This window comes from Pararge aegeria, chromosome 8 (genome assembly GCF_905163445.1).
Source record: "Pararge aegeria chromosome 8, ilParAegt1.1, whole genome shotgun sequence".
Classification (NCBI taxonomy): domain Eukaryota; kingdom Metazoa; phylum Arthropoda; class Insecta; order Lepidoptera; family Nymphalidae; genus Pararge; species Pararge aegeria.
In genome coordinates, this window is record NC_053187.1 from 7,747,249 (window position 1) to 7,773,906 (window position 26,658).

The 26,658-nt window shown below is 35.0% G+C and overlaps 1 protein-coding gene across 2 annotated transcripts in view; it reads right to left on the reverse strand.

Moving 5' to 3' along the window:
- The window catches only part of LOC120625636 (L-dopachrome tautomerase yellow-f2-like), a 40,328-nt gene continuing 13,670 nt past the window's right edge, over positions 1–26,658 (reverse strand). The window contains exons 1-8 of one of the 2 annotated variants that reach the window (XM_039892721.1): positions 14,299–14,368; positions 9,010–9,452; positions 8,677–8,798; positions 6,644–6,870; positions 5,837–5,951; positions 4,739–4,819; positions 2,175–2,285; positions 1–1,817 (exon numbers count right to left, since the gene is read on the reverse strand). In XM_039892721.1, the coding sequence (XP_039748655.1) occupies positions 1,677–1,817; positions 2,175–2,285; positions 4,739–4,819; positions 5,837–5,951; positions 6,644–6,870; positions 8,677–8,798; positions 9,010–9,452; positions 14,299–14,300 (1,242 nt within the window). In that variant the 5' untranslated portion in view covers positions 14,301–14,368 and the 3' untranslated portion in view covers positions 1–1,676. Of the gene's footprint in view, positions 1,818–2,174; positions 2,286–4,738; positions 4,820–5,836; positions 5,952–6,643; positions 6,871–8,676; positions 8,799–9,009; positions 9,453–14,298; positions 14,369–26,658 lie in introns of those variants that run through there. The other variant, XM_039892722.1, reaches the window with a different exon arrangement.

The following is a 26,658-nucleotide window of genomic DNA, read 5'->3' on the forward strand; positions in this document are numbered from 1 at the left end:
TTCATAGATAAAACTAAATACTATTAAAATACAACAAAATACTTATAATTAAATTAGTTTCACTGAGTCACAGTTAAAGGTTTAAGGTTTCCCTACCTTAAGCAGCTATTTGTCATGGTATGTTTATTTGTACAAATAATTAATATTAAGAACTAAGGCTGCCCATACACTGTCAACATTTTTGACAATGTTATTTATCAATACTTCAACACCCCGCCCACAGGCCATAAATGTTATCGACAGTAATATTGCCATGTGGGCGCGAAGCCTAAAGATTCTCAAATACATTCTACTGGTAACACAATATAAGTGCTTAATACTAATAATTTTATATAAGATCAAACTGGAAGCTTTACTTGTTTTGCTAATTATTAAAAAGAGACAACTTATGTTTATATTCTCTTTCCAAGCGGAGAATTTTTTCTGCTTTAAATAATAATGGGGCGAATTCAGTTATATAGCTAAAAGTATAATACCGGAAGTAAACTTACTAAACTTAATGTCGACACATAGGATCATTTTTGATGTCATGTCTCTTTATTAACCCCACGTATGAGGGTTAGTAGTTATTGGCTGTTTTACAGACAAATTCGAATATATATAGTATAAGCAGTTTACAGTATGCCCGCTCAAAAGTCATTGCTAGTCAACATGCTATTTTGGAAAATATTTTAGAATAATTAAGTAGTTATATTTAAATAATGTTATAACGGAAAATCATTATAATCAGATAGATATTAGTTATCTGTATCGCGGGTGTACCTACACTACGCGACAAGTCTTATACTCTTAGGTAGCAGACGCCCACGTATCGGCAGGCAGTTTCACAAAGCTCGCAAACTATTTGAGTGACAAACATAAAATATACCGGCAGAAATAAAACATAATATACCAGTTTTTATATGACAAAATAAAATGCAAATATAGTATGCTTTAATGAAGAATGTCTACTTTAAGGGTATGTGCTTCTGACACACCCACCCTTTAGCAAATTTTACCGAATTATTAGAGATAGTAGTCATATTAAAGTTCAATATTTTTTATCAATAATTTAACTATTTGATCACATCACTGTTCTAGCGGACACACAATATAAGGGTGCGATTGCACAAAGAAGAGATGAGCGTAGACTTACAGCTAATGCTTGAAACAACAGTAGCCCATTAAGATTTTTGTAAAACTGAGCTCTATTACAGCTTAGCTCGTTCTAAATTATTTGGACACGCTACATGCAATCGCTCTGTAACGGTTTTTTTTTCAGGTCAAATAAATTTTAAAGCACTTACCACGGGCCCCGTCGCTTTGCTATATTTAAACCAAACACGGAAGGTCAATCAACCCAGTCAACGCTCATACAACGAAACCTCATTAAAGCTCATTAATTGGTTAATGGATTTCGTTCGCTGATACCGTTACGAAATATTTACCCGTTAGAGACAATCTTGTTTCATAAAAGTTACAGCTACTTGGTAAGAACATTAATCGTAAATGTAAAAAAAACCCAAACTAGGTAACTGACAGAATACGATTTATAATTTTATCACGCTGTCATTCATTTATCTTATTGGTCTATTTTCGCAAATCTAGCTTTTCTCAACTCGCTCGCTCAGCCCTTCAATTAAAACGCTCTAGTCTCTCATTTGTACATAGTTAACTGATAGAAATAGTTAGTCTCTTTATTCACAAACACTTCCAGCAATGGCATCTTTGGTATTGATGCTGAATATCCTGTAATTGATTTCGTTAGGGTCTAGGGATTTGTAGAGAAAACGAGGAAGCTTGTCACTGAGCAGCCATAAAGTTCCTTCGTCATCCACCTAAAAGTAAAAGGAAACAATATAAATATAATGTTATATTCATCTAAAAGACTGATTGACCGTTATTGAATTGAACTTTACGATAAAAATGTTTTTTTTTTAATTATTTTGAATTAAGTAGTTGAAATATTATAATAATTTAAAACAATATCATTATAATATCAACTTAAATATTTATTATTTTGTGCTTAATTCAATGATGAAACAATCAGGCTCAAATTTATTTTTTAATGCTTACTGCGCTGTTACTTAGTTATGTCAACTATGTATTATTGTTTTATATGACCAACTGACAGAAAAACATTTTACACAATCGCCCTAAATCGCGATCTTGCTATCAAGAGACGTGATATTTACCTTCAAGTCGTTAAGAAATTCGAACAAATTGGGGTCGCTGAAGAGCAGTGGGTTGGTCTCTGGAGTGTAGGGCTTATTTGAGTTCCAGCAGCCGATTCCATCGCGATTTATCTGCAAAAATACGATAAGAAATAATAATATCTATTTATATTGAAATCCTCGTACTAATGTTATAAAAACATATTATGAACTTGCGTTCTGAGAGTGCATTTTTCACTTAGCACTGACGCTACATTTTTGACGTAGAGATAGTTGGAGAGCCAGAAGTATTTCCTCCATTTTTCGGAAAAACAAACTCGCGGGTATGAAATGGGTTTGGGAAATGGATCTTCATCGACCGATATACGTCCACTGTTGGTTATAGGTCTTCTAAAGAGTGTTAAGACATAGGTCTTCTGTAGGATGTTAAGAAATAGGTAAGAGGTATTTCTATAGTCCACCAAAATACAAAATTTCATTAATATAACGAGAAAAACTCTCGTACAATCTTTCTTCCCCTATCTGATCCCCTTAGGGGTGAAATAAAAAAAAACATCCTTCGAGCGTTCAATTATAACACAAGATAAAGCTCCACTATAGATATATCCAAGAGCACAAAACACTTTCCTACTTTTTTCCTTAATATTTATATTTGATAATATTGACAACCATTAGGTGTTTAGTACCAATACTTATTTTTATCCCCGTAGTTCACAAACGTGTAGCAACTTTATGCAAATTAAGAATTATTTATGCATGATTTTCCTGTTTGTATGGACTTCCCGGAGTTATAAAAAATAGCATAACTACTTGAGCGAAAAAAAGTCAATGTTCGTTTTGCATGTTACGAACTTTAGTTTGTATTTCTAAGATATTCTTAGCAATACCAACTAAAGTTCAAACCACACGATAAATTATGTTGTTACCTAAATTAGTTATTGCGTAGTATAATAGACACATTTTAATTGTCCGTCGATTTTGGCGAATAAATACTAGAGCAAAGAAGAAATCTAAACTAAATCGCCATAATTCAAATCGAAAAAACACCTGTTATACTCAAGTCAATATCCCAAAAACTCGCATAAAGCGATTTGCGTCTTCTTTTCTTATACTTACTTACGCATGGCTGGGATTCGGAGCGCCCTCCCGCGTTCTGTGTTTTCTAACTCTTAAATTTTGGGTATCTATAAAACAAGAGTCAATAGGCATCTTCTAGCCAAGCGAGTCCCATCTTAGGCCACGTCTGTACTTTTATACGAATAAAAAGTAAATGATCACAAAAATCGCTTAAAAGCTTAATATATGTCCATTATAATACTTGCATCATATCATAAGACCAACCGAGTCCTCTACTCGTATAAGTCTGTTGGGCTCATGACAATGAAATAGAACAATCATGAAAGTCTACACACTATTATGCTTTAAGCAGCATACCATTTTCTGTGAAGTTATTTTCAAAGATATTGCTTTAAAGATGGATTTTATAATTGTAGACATGTCATTAGGTAAGTACTTATTGCAATCACCTTATTTGGTACAATATTAACTGGATTAATTAATCAAATGAGCAGCTTTATTATTACATCCTCGTACCTAATTACATTTCAAGATATAAAGATCTGTATTTTTGCTTACTTTGTTCGGTAATGCCAGTAGTGGCATGACGATCTTGATACAAAAGAAACAAAAAGCCGATAGATTTAGAAACGATTATTAATAAGACCGTTTGTCAGTGCGCTGGGAAAAACTTGCAACTAACTAAGTGTAGTTAGTTGCAAGTTTTTCCCAGCTTGCGTTATGTGGCTTAATCGCCTGATTACGGTGAAGTGTGTAGGGTTCATTCATCTATAGTTACTTTATTCTACGGATAAAACTTTAGTACTTTAGTCTTGTCGGTTTGTGACTGTACAATAAAGGAGGACGAAGAAGGACGCCGAATATGCCCACACTCAGTGGCGTGCACAGGGTTATTGGCCAGAGTATGCATAAAGAAGGAAGGTGCCATAAAACGGAAAAATCCCTCGCATTTATGAGTTATACAAACATTTTAGGGTAGGCAGTGCTTTTGTGTATGTATGAAGTGCACGCCGCTGCCCACACTTCAACTCACATTTGATCACTTGCAGCGATACCTAATACCAATGATGTCTTAATGCTGTCATGATTCGCAAACATCATACTTATTTGACATATTTGGCAAACCACCACGAAGTCTGCGGATGCAGTGTGGATAGCCATGTTGGTAACAAATAGAGTAGTTATTCTGGACTTGCACCCATTTCAAACTCTGTGTGTCCCTTGATAGACCTATTAGTGAGAGCACGGGATTCACTTGCGTATTCACCGCACTCTCGCAAAAGTTTTGACCCCCCAATGCATGGCGGGTCCCATCGTCAATGGCCTGATCGCTGCGAAATCCTCCAGAGAGACTTGCACTACACGGCACGCCACCTTCTTAGGCCTGTCATTAGCTGGGTGAAAAACTTCAACTTTAATTAGCCACCCGCGGGCCTACAACTAATGGAGGCCGGAGGTCATTGATTGCCCTCCGGCGATAGGTAATAGACTTAGCAATCTAATCGTACCTGGGTATAGAATAGCACACTGGTGTTGGGGTCGTAGAAGCTGGCTGAAGACTGAGTTTTTTCACCACGGTCACCCAAAAGCTGGAAAATAAAAAATAAATTAAGTTTTAAACTTTCAAAAAGGTCGTGTTTGTGTGGTTAACGATTAACACTAGTAATCACAAGAGTCTTTAAAACAACTAAAGTTAAAAAACTTAGGTAGGTAGTTGTGTACATATAAGAGGGGTAAAGATATGCCAGACCGTGTACGAATTTTCGCATATATATATGGTGCCATATAGAATGTACTCCGCAAAAAATTATAGCCAGCATCAATCCATTTAAATTTCTTCAAGCATTAAGGACTTATTTTGGATCAACGAATACATATGTAAAAACCTGGACCTTGAAAACATAACTTTCTTTTTTCGGGCATTATTGTAAAGCATATCATTAGCATTACTCCAAAAATAAATGTAAAGAGGTCAGACTTCTTACTTTGTTTGTTTGTACCGACTAGGCTCTGAAAATGATGGACCGATTTATTTACTAATAGAAAATTAAACTGTCAGGAAGGCATAAACTACAACTTATTACCTAAAACATTAGAGATCATTAAGACAACTGCAATAATGTAACCCAAAGTGGCAAATTAAATTCATTATTTAGCGTGCGCTATTCATGATACATAAAAATTGTACAATCCACAAGAACAGCTTTAAAAGGGGGTTAATATTATCTTACGTTCATCACCATCATCATCATCATCATATCGACCCATTACCGGCCCACTACAGGGCACGGATCTCACGCAATGAGAGGGGTGAAGGCCGTAGTCCACCATTCTGGCCCATTGCGGATTGGTGGAATCTTTCTATGGTTACGACCATTTTTAATTGACGCGAGTGAAACCGCGGTGAACAGCTAGTTTTTAAATCAAGGCCATCTCTATTTAACTAATTCAAAAAGTTCAAACTCTATTGGTCTATCCAGTTTATTTGCATTGACAATCGCCAATACATGCTAATAAAAATAACAGTTTCGTTATGTTTACATAAGCAATTTGCTAAGTTCAACCAGCTAGCAACGGTACTATAAATGCAAGTTTAGTATTCGAACCTTGAAGTCGTTGAATGCCTCGTTTTTATCAATGTATGTGTAATTTCTAAGTAGCTCAGTGGACACACAGAATTCCTTAGTACTGGAGAATGCGTGGAAGAACATGGTGCGGAATCTGTAATCAAAAGTTTCAAAATGTATTAATTATTTTCAACGTACCTAGGTACTCTAATAAAATCGTATTTTTGGCGATCTCCCAGGTCTTTCCCTGGGATTTTTGGCCTTTTTTTATGGGAGGTTCCCGGTTCGATTTACGGCAGCGTCAATTTGGAAATTGATAATTTCTGAAGACTCAGTTTAGACTGTAACTTGCAGTGAGATGGCAGTCAGGGGCTAGCTTGTAGTTGAATATGAAGAAATAAATAAAATATTATGAAAGTGAAAGTTTGAAAGTGCGTTTAAAAAGTCTCCTTTTTTAACCCCCGACGCAAAAACGACAGGGCGTGTCAAAATGGCGAATAATTTTTTTTTACTAGTAGAACAGTACAAAAAAGTCAGGTTGTTTTTATTATTTCTAAGTTTATTTATTCAGTTTTAATTTAGTTTACTTATTCATTTTTAACGCATCTTTCGTATTTCCGTACCTAACATAATTAGGTACACTGTAAAATAGGTACTCGCGAGAAAGTAGCGGGCTAAGCTACTCGTAGATATAAAAAACAATCCTAACAAGGATTCGAGATGGCATTGTATCATTTTGTAAGCTTTTTTATGTGACGTTAGTAGAGCGTATCGAATACAAATACATGGTCGAAATGCATTAAACGAAGCAGTCAAGGTCCAAATATACCTACGTGATTCACTTACCCGTTCTCTCGAGGCTCGGACAGTGCTAAGGCAAACACGCCATCGGTCCAGTGGAATTCGATCCCACCTACTTTGTAGGTACCAGCTAAAGGTTCAAAGTGGAAGTAGTGGTGGCTAACTCGCCAAGAGTCATCTTGCTTGAGGCTGTACACGACAACACCGTAGGCTCCTAAATCGGGCACATAGGCGAATGCGTTGTCACATGTGTCCTTATCTACATCGATGACCTGGAAAGATTTTTATTTAATTTTTTTATTTTGGTCATACAAGAAAAACAAAATCTGAAATAAAAGTTCTTTTTTTTCATTTGGTATATTTATCGTGTTTACTAACAAACACACCAATACAATATTCTATATACAACGTGTAAATGAAAGCGGAAATAATAATAATACTTTACAGGGTTTAGAAGCACATTTTTTACTGGTTCTTGACTTATCTGTGAAACCGAAACAATACAATTTTTGAGTAAACCTCTGCTATAGTTGAGCTATAGTTGTCGAGAAACTAGTTGTTGTATAATGTGTTTCATATCATCAAATATATTATTGATGATTGATACCAGCTCTTTTTAATAAACTCGCTTCGCTTGGTCAGTTATCTCTTGAAACATTGATAACAATAACATTAATGTAATGAGAAACTTCACAACACAATGAGTGTTATTGAATTATTCTAAATGTGCAAAAGAAGAACATTAATTTCATAGTTTAAAAGTTACGTTTTGAAACACATAAACTATAGTGGCTAAAGGGAAAAGTGAGTGAACTATAATTTATCGAAACGCGGTAGTGGAATCATATTCATACAATTATTGTAGCATGAACGCAATTTATGTGACAATGTCAGACCAATTAACTGATTATTAAATAATAAACCACCCACATGTCATGCAAAAACTAGAATTATTATTATTGCACTTACAATAAACTTGTCTTGGATCTGAATTGTTTATTGCGTCACATTAAAGAAAGGAAATCACTATTCATACTTATTCTAAGGTGGATTACGTCAATTCAAAGTAGGTATACCAATTCTTTGGGATTTAGGATTTCAGTTAGCTTCACTAATCTCGTTCCTACAATTATTTATAGTGTATACATCAGTGCTTTGCAATTATTGTTCTACATTTAAAAATACGGGTGAATTTTTAACGAACACTTTTTTATAAAGGTTCTCATTCACAGACAATCTGGTGCAGGGATCGTTTGCACTCTCAACCCATCGCATCCAAATTGCCCTCCAATCAAACGCGAGCAATCAGTTGTTCGATCGTTCTTGCGATTGATCGAACAACTGATACTCGTTTGCAACGGGACGTAGGATAATAGAAAGCTCTTTCAAATAGAATGCCCTAATAACTTATTCAAAAATCATGTGCATTTAGCTTGCACAAATAGCTTTTAAGGCGAGTTATTGCCTCGTGTACGAACATTGAGCTCGCTTACCATGTTACGGATGTATGCATCAAGGGCAATGCCCCGGAGCTTGTCCTTGCAAACGCACACTTCGCATATGGCATTCAAACTTTCGACGACCCGTATGTATACTCTGTCAAAACTGCGAACCAATTCTAAAACCACTATTCTATCTTTTAATTTCTGTAGTAAGCAGAATGCAGATAACTTACAATTCCTAACAGGTTTCACAGTTACGGTGACCTGGAAACATCTGACCTTGATATTTCTGAATAATAATCAATTTACAATACTAACACACCATCTGGTGTTGATGCATACTGTGTTATAACATCAACACATTGTTGTTGTTGTAACTTAATAAGCCCGATTGTTTAAGTATGTTGCAACTGGGTCACACAAAACACTTTCAGACCAGTAAGTACACAATCAGTAGGTAATCAAACACGTTACTTAATGTTATCACCAAATCAAAACATTTATGTCCGCATAATGCATAAATGTGAGAATAAAGTACAACATTGTAACTACTTACTACAAAAGATTTGACAAGCTTCTAACGAGATCTTAATTCCAAAAATGTTATTGATAAATAATTGCTTTAAAGAAACTTACAACGTTAGCGAAGAATGAATCCTCTTTCATGTCAGTCACTTTGAAGAAATAACGGTGGATTAGCTGGTCTGTGTTTAAGTCAAATATAGCCAATGATGGGCCGGTAACTTGATTTGGAGATCCTTAAAGAGAAAATTGAAAACATAATAGAAACTCAATTGTCTTGTTGCCAATAGTTTTCTGTAAAGTGCTCTATGTATATAAAGTGAAACTTTCTCCAAGGAACATCATTATATTTTTCCTTGTACAAAACAATTTCCCTAAACGTGGGACGATTAACTGAGCAGATACCTACGTGCACGATGTAGATAAAGTCATTTAATCATAGTTTACCTAAAATATCAGCCAATCCTGTATCCATGACCCAGAGTCTTTCACAGGGATCAACATATACTCTAAAAACTGATACAATCGAACTGTTTGATGGTGTGTCTTTCGCGGAATCAGCTACAAGATTGTCTTTTAAAGATGGATATGGTTTCAATGGTTGGTCTTGTGGTCCATCGATATCAACGTAATTTAGAGAAGAAGCAACTCCATTCTTCCATCTGGGTACGGTGACAAAGACTTTGTTCTTCCATTTCGCTAAGCCTAGGGGGAGATTGTTAGCTGGAACAAAGACTCCATCTTTTATGGCAGTTTCCCGTTGCTCTGGAGAATCCCATACGAAGTCTACTTCCTTCCATGCAAACCGTAGTTGTGGTTGAGGAGTTGCCGCATTACAGCATACTACCGCCGTCAGTGCAATAATTAAGCTTATTGCCCTCATTTTTGGCCTGCAACAATGAAGTGTGAAAATCATAACATGCACGTAACAAAATAGTTTTTGTTACATTTTAACAAGATAATAATAAACCTAATTTTCACGTCATTATGAAATTCTCATGTGCTTATGAGCACGTTAATAGGAGTTCAGTATGACAATAGCCTGTTACGTTATTATCGAATAATAATGTTGCTCATCCGGTAGGAAACAAAAGCAATTCGAGCTGCAAAAAATTTGAAAATTGTAATCGTTACAGTAAATTTTATCAATCAGCCCGTTAAACAGAATTTGACTGTGGAGCTTCAATAAGATAATCTGGCACAGGTAGTTAATTTGCTATAATAATTATAATAAATGTTGTCTGCGACAGAATGTCGAGATTACGTCATAAAGTAATTTACGTTCCTGTGTAGGTTTTTATCAGTCGGCATCTGTGCTATAATACCTATAGGTATCTATACCTGTACAATGCTTTAGAATGAATTTAGGATTGTGATGGACTATGACGAGCCGGTTTATATTCCAATTAAACTGATTCTCAAAATGTAATTTTTAAGTAACGCTATTGTTGTCGATTTAAAAGAAGGATACAAGTTACAACAAAGCATTGTTGTTATAGCTTCTGACGTTATTAAGTAGGTAGGTTAAAATACTAGCTGCTGTCCGCGTTCTTCCTCCGCGTGCATAATAAAGGAGATAATGATAAATTAAATCTGTTCCGCTCGATCGCACGGTTTGCGATATGCGTCACTGAGGTCGAGTGGTAAGTTTACGTCTATGAATACACTTTCTTTATAACATAATGACTTCAAATGAACGTGAGAAAAATGCGTGGAGAAAGGCTAGAAGAAGAAGTAAATAAAAATAAATAAATAAAAATATATAGTTATCAGTGGTCGGAGCTAAATCGAACAATTCGAAACGCGCAATATTGTATCAACTTATGATATTATATAACCTAACTAAATTCATTTTATTTATTACTCTAATTTTATCATCAATGAATTAAGATAATCAATTTTTTATTTAATATAAGTTTTTCAATGTGTGTATCTATAGTATACTTTACAACAAAAAAGGTTAACCTAAAGTTTGGTGTGTAATTTTCTTAAGAGTCGATTTGAACTATTGTTGGTTAACGACCCAGTAATGACAGCATCGAATCGAGCGCTCCAGTCTGCAAGTAACAATTATTCGCTCACGTTTTTGCAGATGGTCTTATTATTGGGAAACGCTTGGTGCATCGAGAAGCCTTCCCTATCTCTGACAGATCTGCCTTGTTATGTCTGCTGGTACTATGAGAACTGTGACGATGGTGGTTGCACAACAACGTATTGAACGAGATGTAACAAAGGCTTTCCGATATAAATAGAATTAATTAATACACTTTACAGCATTGTTACTGTTAACCGGCGATTAAGTAGGTACAATCCATCAATTATTGAAATCTTTACCTGTTATTAATACTCGGATTCTTTAGGTTTGCAAGTGAATGTAAAAAAAATTATATTTCTTTAAGAGCGGATATAAAGCAAATAAATAATCAAATTTCACCCGCGCGCCTTTCATGCCCCGCTATAGTCCGTACAGTTCCGAAGCTACCCGGCAGTCACCACCAATGATTAGATAAAACCTGAGTGCGTGCTACTATTGTTTTAAGTAAATCAAACTTGATGGACTACTGTAAAACTCAAATCTACAAGAAGCAATTTTGCTTTATATCCCTTCTTAATCTAAATTTTCATTCTGTTTATTATTAACAAAAACCGTACGATTCCGCGTATTGTCGTTGGTCATACATTATACATCTGCTCAACTCGTCACTAATTATAAGGGAAGGGAATGTTATTAAGTCGTGCGTGGCTTTTTGCCCCGGCTCTTTCAAGGCCCAAGGCAGTTATGTATAGAACGCAACCTTATCTCCATAGTTATTATGCATAAGTAATTATAAAACTGAAGCGCAGGCATGTTTACACAATCTGATTTAACAGGAGCTGGACAAACAATTTAATTAAATAAATGTTAAGGTTTAGGCTTATTTTTCATCACGAAGATTAAGTGTAAGTTTACTTTCATTCTTATGAAGCTATTTATAATTGCTACGCCATGGGGATTCATATACCTCACTAGGCATCAGAAATCTCAAGGAATTAATAATTACCTATCCCTAAAAACTATTCATAAATTTAAATTTGCAAAAATATCGAATTAGTTCCTTTGTGAAAAATCCCAAGCAAAATCGGACAAAGCCGCCGACATCATAGGATACAAAAATACAGGTTCTATAAAACCTTGTTTTGGACAAAGTCGTAAGCATTTGCTATTCAATCAACTACAAATAGAGAGCAAGTCATGCTGACAATTATGCCTACAGTAATCCTTTTATAGTCTGTAAGATAGAATTAATTATAAACCCAAGGTATTTGGTCCGTTAACGCGAAATAAATTGGTTATTTTTTCACGAAGCTAATAAGGTAACGTTACTACGTGCTTACTTTCAGCGTAGTAACTTCCTGCAATAAATACCTAAGCAAGCCGGCTATTTTGGTTTTTTAGTTGTTAGAATGACAAACAAAACAGGCAAACTGAGAATAAAAAAAAAAAACGAATTTAAATAATGATATACAAAAATCACACTTTCAAACATCAGAATCACTCTCATTCGCCCAACAGAAATTACTTTTAGTTTTTTTCACAAGAATATGACGTATTAAAATGGTATGACCTTTATTTTCGAAGAAACTAAGTTACTGCAAAATACATAAACTAGACAAGGAAACATTAAATATTAACATCTAACTTGGCTCGAACTTGGCTTTTTCCAAATATCAGATTGACCTATGCAATTAGAGAGTCAAAGGAAATTATTTTTATTATTATATTTTTTATAAAATCTTTTAATTAACGGCTTAATATTGGTGCTATTTACACATTAATAACACTTCTTATTTAGATAGGTACTATTCAGATAATTGCTAACTGGTGGACATACTGTCACCGACCGATACAGAGATGTTAATCTATATAAGTGGGTACCTAATAGAAGTGCCTTGCGAATTCGTCGTAATGTATACAATTTTGCGATGTCTCTATGACCTGCCGCGTCGCATTACCCGGCCGACATCGACCTCTCGGGATTAACAAGCTTTTGTCAGTAGAGTTGCGACAAAACCTAGACAAAACGCTGCATCTAGTTATTCTAACGATATGACATGTTTTTTCTCTTCAATATTAAACATGCGAAACTGTTTGTTTGTTTGTTTATTTATCCTTCCTTCACGCCCTCACGTGTCATGTGCTACCAATCAATTTGAAAGGACGGAGAGTAACATGGGCTACTTTTATCCCAGGAAAACAATCTGTTCCCATGAGATATGTAAAAAAGCGTGATAAATGCGGAAAATGAACGCGGGCAACAGCTATAAATATAAATATATATATATGCTCCATTAGGAAAAATAATTCTCGAAGAATGATTATCAATCGCAAAAAAAAAAATTCAAACCGAACGGGCAGTTCCAGAGATTATTGTGTTTATGCAAATTCTTCTAAAAAAGATTATTTTCATTATAAGACAAGTTGGGAAAAATTGAGGGTCAATCTTTAGTTTATGTGATTAGATAATATCGTCGGAATATTAATAAATACATTATGGTTTTATTTGTACTGCAAGACATTTTTGGTGGGTACCTACCTATTCACGTAATAAGATATTTCATTTCATTTCAATAAGATTATCATAAAATATGTAAGTATTTACAAATGTTAAATACATTTAATATACAAAAGTTTAATACAGACGTTGAATATCCTTTAAAATCGATTCAATAAAGTACCTTTGACGTGTGTCAGACCATCAGTTTTGTTACTCCATATACTGTATTGAAAGTAAAAGTTGTGAGTCTAATTTTCCTCCAGTAAATTTGGTGATAACCTGATGAACATTTTTAGAGATGGAGACATTCAAAACATAGGATACTACTAGACAAGAATGCTAAGTTTTCTAAAATACTCATAACATAAGACGAAAGCAAACAAATAGCAGATTGATGTTTTTGTGATCGTGTTTCCAAATTTTCTTTTTCAATAGTAAAATACCACAGGTAAAGGCAAATTTTAAGGTACCTATAATTGTGATCATATATATTTTTATTCTATTTAAGTAGGTATCTTAAGTTCATAAGAACAGAATAATATAGATTGTATTTTAAGACATGTTAAAAGATTAAGGTGATAAAAGAAAAAAACCGTAGGATGAGATTGAAAAACCCCGAATGGCAGAGAATGTACTAAATGCTGCTGACGCAATCAACAATATTTAAATCTGTATGGTTATGTTTTTTGGTGTTTGATATTTACAATAAAATGTTTACCTACATGTGTGTAAAAAATTAGGACAACGATAAACCCTAGTCCTAAAAATTTTTCGTTAATTTGAACGCTTAGTGCTAGCATTCTCTAGTCCCTACGTAAAAAAATATCAACTCAAATGTACTAATAATGTGTAAGTGTATAACTATGTATATATAAATTCAATACTATATAGCAGTCTTCATGGTTGTTTGGACTGTTTATTGGTAAAACGATAAAATATTCGAATAATTTAAAATAATATAAATTATGGAAATGTTTACCGGCGAACAAATCATATTATAAGCTAACCTTCGTGCTTCTAAAGGATATACGTAAAGCATACCACACTGGCAGGATTCAAAATATTCTAATAACAAAAATAAATTCGTGACCCTTACCTACGAGTATACCTATTATTCATTATATTACTTTTGTTTAATGCATTTAGGATATTATGAAACTTGGGCAAAAATATTTGGAAGATTTACAAATAAACTACTTACATGTGAAAAAGGTTTTACCGCGTAAGGTCAGTGGCGACCGGTTCAGCGGGGCCGCGTTCACAGACTAAACAGTTCGAGGCCTTCGCAGGCTTTTTATTTGCTTGCTCTTATACTACAAAATGTTTTAACGCTCATGAATAAAATGCGACATTTTTCGTTGAAAAAAATTAAGTAACAAAGGCATTTATAAAAAATTCGGGTTACATATTCTATGGTATGGTTGGTATTTAAATAATTCAAAGCTGTGACTATCTAGGCATACCAAAAGAGACGTTAGCTTATTTACGTATAAAAATGAAATGTGCTAGTAATAACACTGTAAGTCTTTTATTTTCCATTATCTTTTGTAAAGAGTTTAAATGAGACGAAAGTTAAAAAGCTTTTAAGTCGTAATGTATGACTGCGTACAAACACATATACCAAACTATATATAATTAAGTAATAGAATATATTAAACTCAGACCGTAGACTTCTCAGTATTAAATAAGATAGGTAAATAATAATCGAAAGTAATAAGCAGGTACGTACCTGTACTAAGAACTTTTAATTCAACATTCAATTCCGTGTTCACACGTGCGTCTTTATTCTATGATCACACAGATTATACACTATTTAACTAAAGTTTTTCTTATAATAATGGTTACCTAAACAATAACAAAACGTTAAACAATTTCTCCCGAGGCATGCAGGTTTGCTAACAATGTTTGCCTTCACTGAAGCGCGCGTGAGGAATGGTAATTATCAAGTTAACACATGAGTTTTATTAAAACCTCAGAGGATTTTTTGATTTGCAAACTGACCTAAAACCCATTTGGAGGAATAACAGGGGATACCAATGCTTCTGTAGAAAATTGACCCCGTTTCGAAATGTATTTTTATTTACTAGCGGCCTCTAATAATAGATAGATAGAGGTTAAGGTATAATTAAAGATTTTAACCTAAGATTTTCGTGTATAATTAACATTTCTTATCGACACATTCAAAATAATATCGTGGTATGTTATACCGTTGAACTATTTTTAAGAAAAGTTATGGTATAAGTATCACATACAATCTTTCATCAATATACCACGACCAACCGCTTAGGCCGTCTGCCTATCTCAAGAATTGCAAAAATAAACTAAAGCCTTAATTTAGCGCATTCTGGCAAATTAACTATAAATAAATATTACCCTTTGGGATAGTATATTAATGTCAAGTTATTAATCCTAAAACATGTATTTTACTTCATTTGTCATCCTAAGTACGGATGTAAATATCCGTAGAACTTGAGAAATTACGAATATATAAATATAATTATAGTTTCATTGCCTAATTGCTAATTAAGTAAAAAAAGTATTTATGTTAATATTTTGTTTCAAAATTTAATTGGTTTTTAAACTATTTTGAGTTACTTAATTTAGATACTTCTTTCATTTCGGGCGAAATGAAAGAAGCATAAATAGCTCAGAAAAAGTTATTGTTATTCATGAAATTTAGAACTCTATTTAGGTACCTATTAAATAAATTTTACTTCTTCAAGCAGTATATTCTTCCAAGCGGTATTACCATGTCAAGTTTAAAGCCGATTGCACGACCACTGTTGCGAATTCGACTCGGATAATTCAAGGCTCATCACAGTGATCCACGTATCCGCTGCTGCCGTAGTGTATACTTGACTAGTGACCCGCCCCGGCTTCGCATGGCTACATAGACAATTAGCCAGTGTATTGGGCACACTGGCTTAGCGTAAACATATTTGTAACGAGTAACGACACATTACAAATATATGAATTTCTTTGCTTTTCTCTACTACAATGTTGTTTCATCATATCGAACCATTACCGGCCCACTACAGGTAGTGTTGCCCAAATTCAGTCTTGGTCTTGCAGTCTTGGTCTTGTTCTTGCGTTTTTGCAAGACCAAGACCAAGAACAAGACCGCGTATTTTTAGCAAGACCAAGACCAAGACTGACCGTGCAAGACTTGAGCAAGAACAAGACATAGCCTGCAAGACTCTTGCGTCTTGCAGCTAGGACTTAGCGCTATTTCACGGAGTAGTTAGGTGTAACAGTTCGGTGTATAGGTAGGTAGGTACGCTTAGGAATTCTATGAGACGCAAAAAACTATATCAAAGAATATGAAAAACTGGACCTATGCGCATTACGACTAATACCATAAACATAGCGAATAAAAAAATATCTATTAAAATCAAACTGAGTGCATGCATAGTTATGTTTTAACCATCGGCACTTTGATAATGCGGCATCAAAGGTTTTGTACTTACTTCTCAAAGAAATTTGCCGCTTTTCGGAAGTACATGGTTATGATACACGCGCCGGCGGCTTCTTTTGAAATCTAAAACAATCGTTGCCGCCGCGCCGAAATCATAACATTTGACACTATTCATGCAAAATAATTTCGAATTTTAAGAGTACCTACAGGTGTTCCAAAGAATAAATAAGTTTCAGATTGGTGATTTTAGATTCGTGGAGGACGCATGAGACAGAGTATCCGATTTTATCGAAAATGGCCCGTGATTTTCTCTCAATACCTGCAACTTCAGTACCTGCTGAGAGGTTATTTTCTAAAGCATCATTAGTAATTAGAAAACATAGAAATAGGTTAAGTGATGAGTCAGCCAGATGGTTACTTTGTATTAATTCTTGGTCAAAAGAATTGATATAAAGTATCATAACCTAATGATAAAGCTGTTGATTTGTGTTGTATTTTATTTTTTATTCAAATAAATGATAAATCGTAAAACTCTTTTATTAAATTTCTTATAAGTTGAGGGTTCAATCTCTTTCTAGACAGATAAGTATTGTTCTTTAAAATACAGTCAAGTTATTGTAATTAATTTGTTTTTTTACATGTTTTAGCAAATGTAAGCTTATAAATCATAAATGTTTATTAAGAAACAGTTACTTCCATGGAAAACGACATATAGGTCAGTTGATTTTTCGAATTTCTTATCAAATCTTCAGTTATTTATTAATCTGCTTGATCTTTACTATGGCTATGTTAATTCAAGCTCACAATGTTCCAATTCTAATACGTTTTTCTAAGATTTAAAGTAAACTTTAATAAATAGTAATAGACTAATAGGTAATTGCAAGACTTGCAAGACTCTTGCTGCAAGACCAAGACCAAGACCAAGACTGGGAGCGCAAGACCAAGACCAAGACCACGACCAGGTGTATTGGCGCAAGACCAAGACCAAGACTGGCTAAGTCTCGTCTTGTTCTTGCATTTGGGCAACACTAACTACAGGGCACGTGTGTCAGCCCACAATGAGAAGGGCTTAGGCTCTCGTCGTTGTAGTCCACCACGTTGGGCCAGTGCGGATTGGTGGACTTCTTACGTATTTGGGAAAATTATGGAGAACTCTCAAGCATATAGGTTTCCTCATGATGTTTTCCTTCACCGTTGAAGCAAGTGATATTTTAATTGAGTACTTCAAACGCACAAAACTTAGAGAAGTTAGAGGTACATGTTAAGATTCGAACTCGACCGCCCGAAAGTGATGCCAAAGCCCTGACTACTGGACTAACACTGCTCATGCACAGATACAGGACATGCCTCTTCAAACTTTTAAAATAAAATTAAAGAACTGGCTGATGGAAAAAAGTTTTTATGATATCATAAATGAATCTTTACAATTAAATGTTAAATAAAGTGTTCCAAAAACTTATAAAATTACTGACATTGAAACAATATTAAAATATTTTATACTTTACCTTATAAGTTGACATGCACGTGTATTAGTTAATGGTTATAATTATATTATTTTTCTTATTAGTTTGTTTAAATTTATTAATTGTTGTTCTGTTGTGTTCTTTCTTATTTTGTTGTGTTGTGTTCTGTTGTGTTCTTTAATTATTATTTACTCTAGAAACTTCAAATACAGTTATTAGAAGTGCTCTGTTAGATCTAAATTTTCATAGTTTCAAGTTTTGCATATGTTTATTAGTTATCAAATGACAGAGTTTCTTTATAATTTCGCGCTTTTTCGAGCATGTATCTTGAAACTTGGTTTAGCTTTAGGAAGGCAGATTATAACTTAATATAAATTCGAAAGTGAGTTTGCTGGTTTTCCCTGTTTCACGCAGAGAAAGTTTTATTGGCGGCTATTTTTTGTTAAATTTCCTTTTTTCGGACTTTGTATCAAAGACTACCGCTACTACTCGATGTACAACTAGTAGGTATATTTAATCAGATTCAGTTGGTGTAAGAATTGAAACTTAAAAAAATTAAGGGGTTAAAAATATTGTGACTATTAGAACAGAACTCTAATCAGAACAATTTTATTTGAATTCCCAGTAACGATATAACGAGTTACAGATATATTATTTTATATTTTTCGCAGTAGATCGTACCTATCACTTTAACCGCCGATACAGCTACTTCTAGCAACCTACTTTAGATGTTTTCAGACTTACAAGTTGCGTTCGGGTTGTATTAGATCTGGTTAATATCGTGGAAGGCTTCAGTAGTTATGGCTAATTACTACCCCAAAAAATATAAATGTAAGCAAAGTTGAAAATATCATAGTTGGTCTTATAATACTGAACAATCGTTATGTGAGTTGATTCGTGGCAATGATGTTACAGCTTACTTTTCATTAGTTCATGGTAACTATTTCCTAAAAAGAACTGTGACTAAATTTATGCACAGTATGCATTTAGTCACAGTTCATGTATCTGTTGAGTGCAGATAATTATTGTTTTCATCCACATGATCCACTTATCGTTTTGTACATTTGACTATGAACAGTGCAACGGTTTCCCAACCTGTCATACACTTAAATGTCATTTTAACCATATTGTTTTGATTGGGTTAAAATTACTAAAGCTAGTTTTTTTTTTTACGACACTTCGCCATCTAGCCACAAAGTAAGCGTAGCTTGTGTTATGGGTACTAAGATGACCGATGAATATTTTTATAAATAATATACATAAATACTTAGAATATACATATAAACACTCAGACACTGAAAAACATTCATGCTCATCACACAAATATTGTCCAGTTGTGGGAATCGAACCCACGGCCTTGGACTCAGAAAGCAGGGTCGCTGCAAACTGCGCCAATCGGCCGTCAGTATTATATTCATATCTTTTAAAAACATTTAGAAGAGCGATGTTACTTAGAGCGATCTAATCTAGTACATTGTCTTCAGAGTCTCTTAACGATAAAATGAAGGAGATTAACAACCTCACTTGGTGGTTAGTGATGATGCAGTATAAAACTGAAGCGGGCTGTTAGGGAGTATGGCAGTTATATTAAACCTATAACCCTTATCGGTTTCTACGCGACATCGTACCGGAACGATAAATCGCTTTGCGGCATCCACCAGACCAGACCAGACAAAACTCAGAAATTAAAAATTTCTAAATTGCCCCTGCGGGGAATCAAACCCGGGACATCCAACCAACCACAGCGCTCTTCGCTGCACCAGAGAGGTCCTCAAATGATAGGTAGAGCATGTCTACATGATCAAATTCACGAATTAGGTGACCCTTCGAATTTGAGCTGCGTTATCGATGATATAGCTACCGGAGCACATTGTTTGGACGACCGATCGATCTAAGGATCTCAAGGTACTGTGTAGGCAAATGTATATAATCAAATTGAAGGCTTGAATATAATTGAAATTGAACAATAGAACCGTTTTTACCATTATGCCACCGAGAAATGAGCTCGTCGGGTGTAACTAACATAATATAGACGCATTATGTTCGATGACGTTTAATTCCATGGAATAATAAAAGGGAGTCACTCAATGAAAGCTCAGTGTATACCACTTCGACTTCATTTTATATGTATATTATAAGTATTTATGTATTATATTCATAAAAATATTCAACAGCTATCTTAGTACCCATAACACAAGCTACGCTTACTTTGGGGCTACTTGGGGATGTGTATTGTCGTAAAAAAAAAAAAAAAATATTTCGGGGGGCCGAGTTCGAATCCCAGCACGCACCTCTAACTTTTCTAAGATATGTGCGTTTTAAGCAATTAAAATATCATTTGCTTTAACGCTGAAGGAAAACATCGTGAGGAAACCTGCATGCCTGAGAGTTCTACATAATGTTGTCAGAGGTGTGTGGTCGACGGCACGGGAGCGGCGTTCTCCTTCACGAGAGGAGAACTGTGCCCTGGTAGAGGAGTAATATGATGATGATAATGATGACCCAATGGAATGTTTTCGGATCGGGTCAATAAATAATTATACCCATTGGTTTAGAGTTCAGTACAACAATGTGCTGAGGGCGGTGTTGAAGAAGCCACGACGCTGCAGCGCGTCAGAGATGTTTGCGGATGCGCAGGTAGATGATTTCTACGCGATCATTCGCAAGGGTGCTGCGTCAATGATGAGCAGACTCGTGAGCAGAACCAACACCCTCCTCAGTACACTGGCATGCAGGCTGGACAGCTCTCTCTGGGGGTGCTGGGATGGTGTGCACACGCGCTATAGGTGGGGCTCAGTTAGGCTTTAAGGAATTGTGTGTAAAGAATAAGGTTGTTTTTAGTTGTTAAATACTAACATAGGTTTAACTACATTGTATTACTAACACGATATGGACAAATGTCCGAAATAAAGATTATTATAATAATAATTATTATTATTATTTATCTGTAATAACATTAATCTCAGACAATACACACCTCGTCATCTAGCCCCAGACTAGATGACTGATGTACATTTAATTAAATAATAAACATATATACTTATAATATACAAATAAGCACCCAGGCACTGAAAAACATCCATGTTTATCACACAAACATTTTCCGGTTGTGGGCATCGAACCCACGGCCTTTGACTCAGAAAGCATGGACGCAGCCCACTGCGCCAATCGACCGTCTAAAGTAGGGTCGTGTAAAGTCCATCGTGCCCCGCAGAACACTTTATACCATCGATCCGAGTTATTATCACTAATAGGTGACAATAGTCGTCAGGACCTATCATTAGTGGTTTGTTAGTACCAGTGGATTTTGGGTCTATGCTCTAGAGCTTTCCTATGAGAGATGAGGCATGTGCCCACCAGTGGGCTATAGCTTTTATAGGATGATTGACTTAAAACATGCGTGCCGGTATTTTGTAATTAGGTGTGCCATTGATTGATTTCAATGCTACTGGTTGGGGATTGACGTGACTAGGAACACTCTAATTACTTTTTTTTTTACAAAAGTATTATAGTTCCTTATTAGCTTTTTTTGTAAGAGTATAATTTCACAAAACATGATCATATTGTTACTTTGTCGGATCCAATCGAGTGATAACTGCTACTCGTTAGTACAGTGGTCAGCGTGTTCTTTCTACAGATCACAAGGATTTGGGTTCGATTCAGTGGCTATAAATAGTCATCTAATAATAATAATAATGATAATAATGGGTTTTTCTGTTCTCAATAGCAACGAGCCTGGAGTAGAAAGACACAAAGCCCAATAGTAAAATGGCATAAAATGTCTAAACCCTCCTCTACTGCCAATTACATGAAAATTGTTGGGTAGGAAGCGCTTTTGTGCATGTATGAAGTGCACCTCTCTCTCATGAAAAAAGAGTGCTCAGCAATGAAAGATTAGCAGGATGGAGATGATGAGGATAGTGAACGAGTGGCCATTCATCCTTTCAAGATAAGATGGTAAAGTATGTACCTTTGCTATCAAGGATTTTATGTTAGTCAATAAAACAATCAATAAAATGTCCAAAATAATTATTCGCGGAAATGGAACCTACTGCATAAAGTGAACAAAAAATAATTGTTTATACATAGTATTGATACAGCATGATGCCATTTACAATATGTATTTGCATACATTTTGTAAATAAGTTTACTTTAAGGAAATAAATGAGCATGAGCATAGATAGTGATTAAGGAAGAATATCTTTGATCAGTTTATAACCGGTTTAGCTTTCGTTGCGATTTTCGTGTTTAATTTCGTTAAACTGACAGAACTCAGGCTGTACACAGACTCGTAATGAGTTATCTATATTTTCAGTTTGTCTCTACCACTTCAATTTAAAGTATTCTTCGTTTAGATACTAGTACCTTACCGAGTAGTTAAAATGAAGTGGGTCACACGGATTAAATTTTTTAAAACTCTGCACAGCCCACAGCGTCTTTGTCAGCAAAGGGGTCCTCCGTTTTTTTATTTTATTTATTAAATTATTATATTATATAACTTTTCTTATTTTTTCTTTTATAATATTAATTTTATTTAGTTTTAATTTTATATATTATCCCACTGCTGGGTAAAGACCTCCCCTTTTAATCAATTATTACTTTAAAAACGTTCGAGCCTCACAGAAAATGCTTGCCAACTTGAGCTGAACTCCTGGTAAGCAGTTGTTGTTGGTTTTCTCGCAGATCGCACCCTTTACTGTAGAGTAGGTATCTACTATTATCTTTTCGGTGAAACGCTACTCGATATTTAAAGGACTTCTACATAAAGTTGATTGACCTTTATAGTTTTTGTTTGTTTATAACGTTTTGGCAACCAGTGTTCGGACTTTACCGATGTTATTGATGTGGAAAGTTTTTAAGATAAGGTTAACGAAAATAGAAAACCAGATAGTCACAGCAACTGTGTCAGAATTATAATACCCACCTGTAATTCCCGGTCTTATGTTTTTTGAGTGACGTATTTATTCGATTTAGGAGTGACAAGCTACCAGTTTTTTATCACCATCATCTTTTAATATCACACAGCTTGGCACAGGCGGGAGATATGGTTTTAGAGCATAGACTTACCACGTTGCTTTTATGCAGGTTGATGAACATTATTGATTATAACTAAGTTATTTTAGTGATTAACGCTGGGTCCGGAAACGGGTTGGAAAATGCAAACTTGCTAGCTTCAGCCTGGTAAGTACTGAGATTCTATTACCACCAAACTCTATATGATTAATGTTAATCCCAACTAATATTATAAATGTCAATGTAAGTTTGTTTGTTACGCTTTCACACAAAAACTACTTAACCGATCCTCATGAAACTTTGTACACATATTCTTGAAAGTGTTAGAAGTAATAGAGGATACTTTTTATCCAGACATTAAGCTCGGTTCCTTTGGGAGAGGGGATGAGTGTTTGACGATTTTACACCATAACTCCGACAAATTATAGCCGATTTAAATAATTATTTTTGTACTATAGAGGTTATAATATGTGTTTAATTTTGCCCAAACTGTGGTTGGAGATAGAGGACAGAACTCCTCAGCGGACAAGAGCAAACTCCTCATTTAAGGCCTAGCGATACTTAATACTTTAATTTTTTTTACAACTAAATTTAATGCCACAACCATAAACAAAATCAAACGCAGACGAAGTCGAGGGAAACAGCTAGTACCCAATATTTATTGGCAGTGAAGCGATGATAGCTTACTTGTTAGGATTTCGATTTCACTATCGGGGGGGCTGAGTTTGAATCCCGACACGCACCTCTAACTTTTCTGAGTGATGTACGTTTTAAGAAATTAAACATCACTTGCTTTAACGGTGGAGGAAACCTGCATGCCTGAGAGCGCCCCATAATATTCTCGAAGGTGTGCGAAGTCCACCAAGCACTTGGCCAGCGTAGTGGACTACGGATTTAACCCTTCTAATATTAAGTGCCCTGTGTGTATTACGTGGCAGCGGTAATCATAACTTTGTTTTGACTTTTTGACTTTGACGTCGCTGGGAGCCGCTAGAACCAAACGGACAACAAATTTTGGAACTCCCTATAAATAACTTTTGTCCATCGTTGGACGTCAATCGATTGAACTGATGATGATGAGATAGGGCATTGGAAACACAATAAACGAATAAAACTTGTACGTACGTCTATGAATAATGTTATAAAGTATGACCTATAAGTCAACTTGGTTGACCTCTAGCAGTTAAGGCGAGGAGAAGTTTTGTTTAGATCATAAATTACAAAATTTGAACGTATTTTTACACTGCGCTTTCCCACACAATATTAAAAATAGGGACTGATTTCCTTATGTGTCGCATATAAACCCTCAAAGTTTGAAAAACGACTTTTTCAAACAATCCGCGTTATAACTAAATATAGATTATATAGAGCTTAATGTTTAAATATGCCGACATAATATTTCCTTAAGGTCCCCACCTGACCTTTTTTATTTACAAAAAATCTTAATGAGTCCTTGTAAAACATTTTCCATATAAGTAATATATTTTTTTTAGTTTTTAGAGTTGAACAATTGAATCATACAAAATTTCTACGTTTCTTTCGGAAGTAGGTATGACATCGTCTTAGCCGGTTTATTCTTTGAGATGTCTTTCACAAAATCAGTGTTCTGCAATACCTAAGAATGTGAATATATACCTATGTATTGATCGTTGAGACTGCTACAAACGTAATCAGATTTTTGGTTTTTAATAAAGTTTCCAATTCATTCATCCGGACGCAGAGTCGATATGCCTTCCACAGTAGGAACAGGCGATATCAAATTATATACAGGGCAGCTAAAAAAAATTAAGCGAGTCCAGCAGTAGCCATCAATCAGCTGGAATAACGGCGGTATTTTGAGGCCTTGTTTCAATTTTTTTTTACTTTTTTAAACAGTGCCTTGCCTTAAGCTTATTCAGAGTTGTATGCTCGTAATTTAATTATCGAGGCGATCATGAAGCGAGCTCTATTGTATCGTTACATATAGTCAAGGATTTAGTCAGGTTTTATATAACAAGTCTGTATGTGAGCAGAGTATTGCCCGAATCACTAGAAGGTAAAACATCTTTAACAGAAAACGTGTTTGTTTGTTTTCCCCTCCTTTACGCTTTAATGAGTAATCAATCAACTTGATTTTTTGCAAAGAGTTAGTTGAAAGGACGGAAAGTAACATGGGCTACTTTTTATCCCAGAAAAACAAACGGTTACCAAAGGATATGTAATAACTGTAATACGACGTTCTGCCGGACCAAGAATGCGGACATCGTTAGTAGATAATAATCTTCTGCCTCTTTGGTCTAGCGGTGAGCATGTTCGACTGTAGATCACGAGATCCTAGGATCGATTCCCGGGTCAGGCCAATGAATAAATATAAAATGTAAATACTTACCTATAATATTATGTTGGAAAAGAGCAATCTGCTGAGTTTCTTGCCGGCTCTTCTCAGTAAAATCTACCTTTCAAACCGGTGGTAGAGTCACTAACAGACTGACTTGACAGTACCAGTGACAAAAGTGCTTATAAACTAGGCCTACTTGAAATAAATGAAATATGAATATATGAATAGTATTATAATTTTCTGTCAAGAAGTTCTTTGTACTAGCACGAAGTTTTTAAATTGGCAGTGACTTACAGTGCCTCAGAGAGCACGTTAAAGCACTGAGACGACATCACTAGACCACTGTTGGTACTGCGCCTAATCTCTTTCTGGTGGTTTTGGAGCTCCCATTTAATCGGGCTATGAGAGTGAGGGAATAGACAGTACGACTGTTTGCTCACACACTTGCATTATAATACCTCCCGCGTAGTTGAATTCCTCAAAGATTGACCACCGTGGCCGAAATCGGTCAGGGAAACTGTGTTGTGGCATGGCAATAAGACCGCCTTTGCATACCAATACTTGTAAAAATATAATTATGTGTTTGTGTTATTATAAATCTATATATCTAGTACTAGTAGGTATGTTTAAAACAAGATATGTAGGTATACTCTCGAATGTTATTGTACACCACAGTGAAAATAATAGAAGTACTAGCAATAGACCAAGATACAATTTGCCATGCTATTCAAAGGCGAAAAGACACAACATACTAAGGACTAAATTATAGAGTCTACGATCCAGATAATTCGTCTTGGAGCAACCTTGTTCGTGGGAAAGGTATTCCTAACCTGAGAATATAAGCAAAACTGCAATGAAGAATTCGTGACAACCAACCGCTAGCCCTGACCCGAGCACTAATTAATGCAACTAAACTTTTTATTCTTAATTCATTCACCACAAGCGCCTGAATTATAACAAATCAAATTATGAGCTTAATTACACTTCTATTTATATTTGTCAGGCGCGTATTTTTATGAATTGCTTGCTTTTGCCAGCAGCTCGCTTTGTTGATATAAAATTAAATATGCATATTATAAAGCAAGTCAAAAGTATTTTAAAATACCGACTGAAACGTACACGTTTCTGTGAAAAAATATGTGCGTTACGTAAAAATGTGTACGTTACGTACACATTTTTGTACGTGAGCACGTTTTAACAATTTTGGTTTTTAAATTTTGGACGATGTCCACACACCAATAGGAATTTGAATATCCCTAACTTTGAAAAACATGAGCCGTTCTGACAATCCTTCAACCCACATTTCATTACTGATGGATTTTCCGAATTAAAAATATGCTTCATCATTAAACC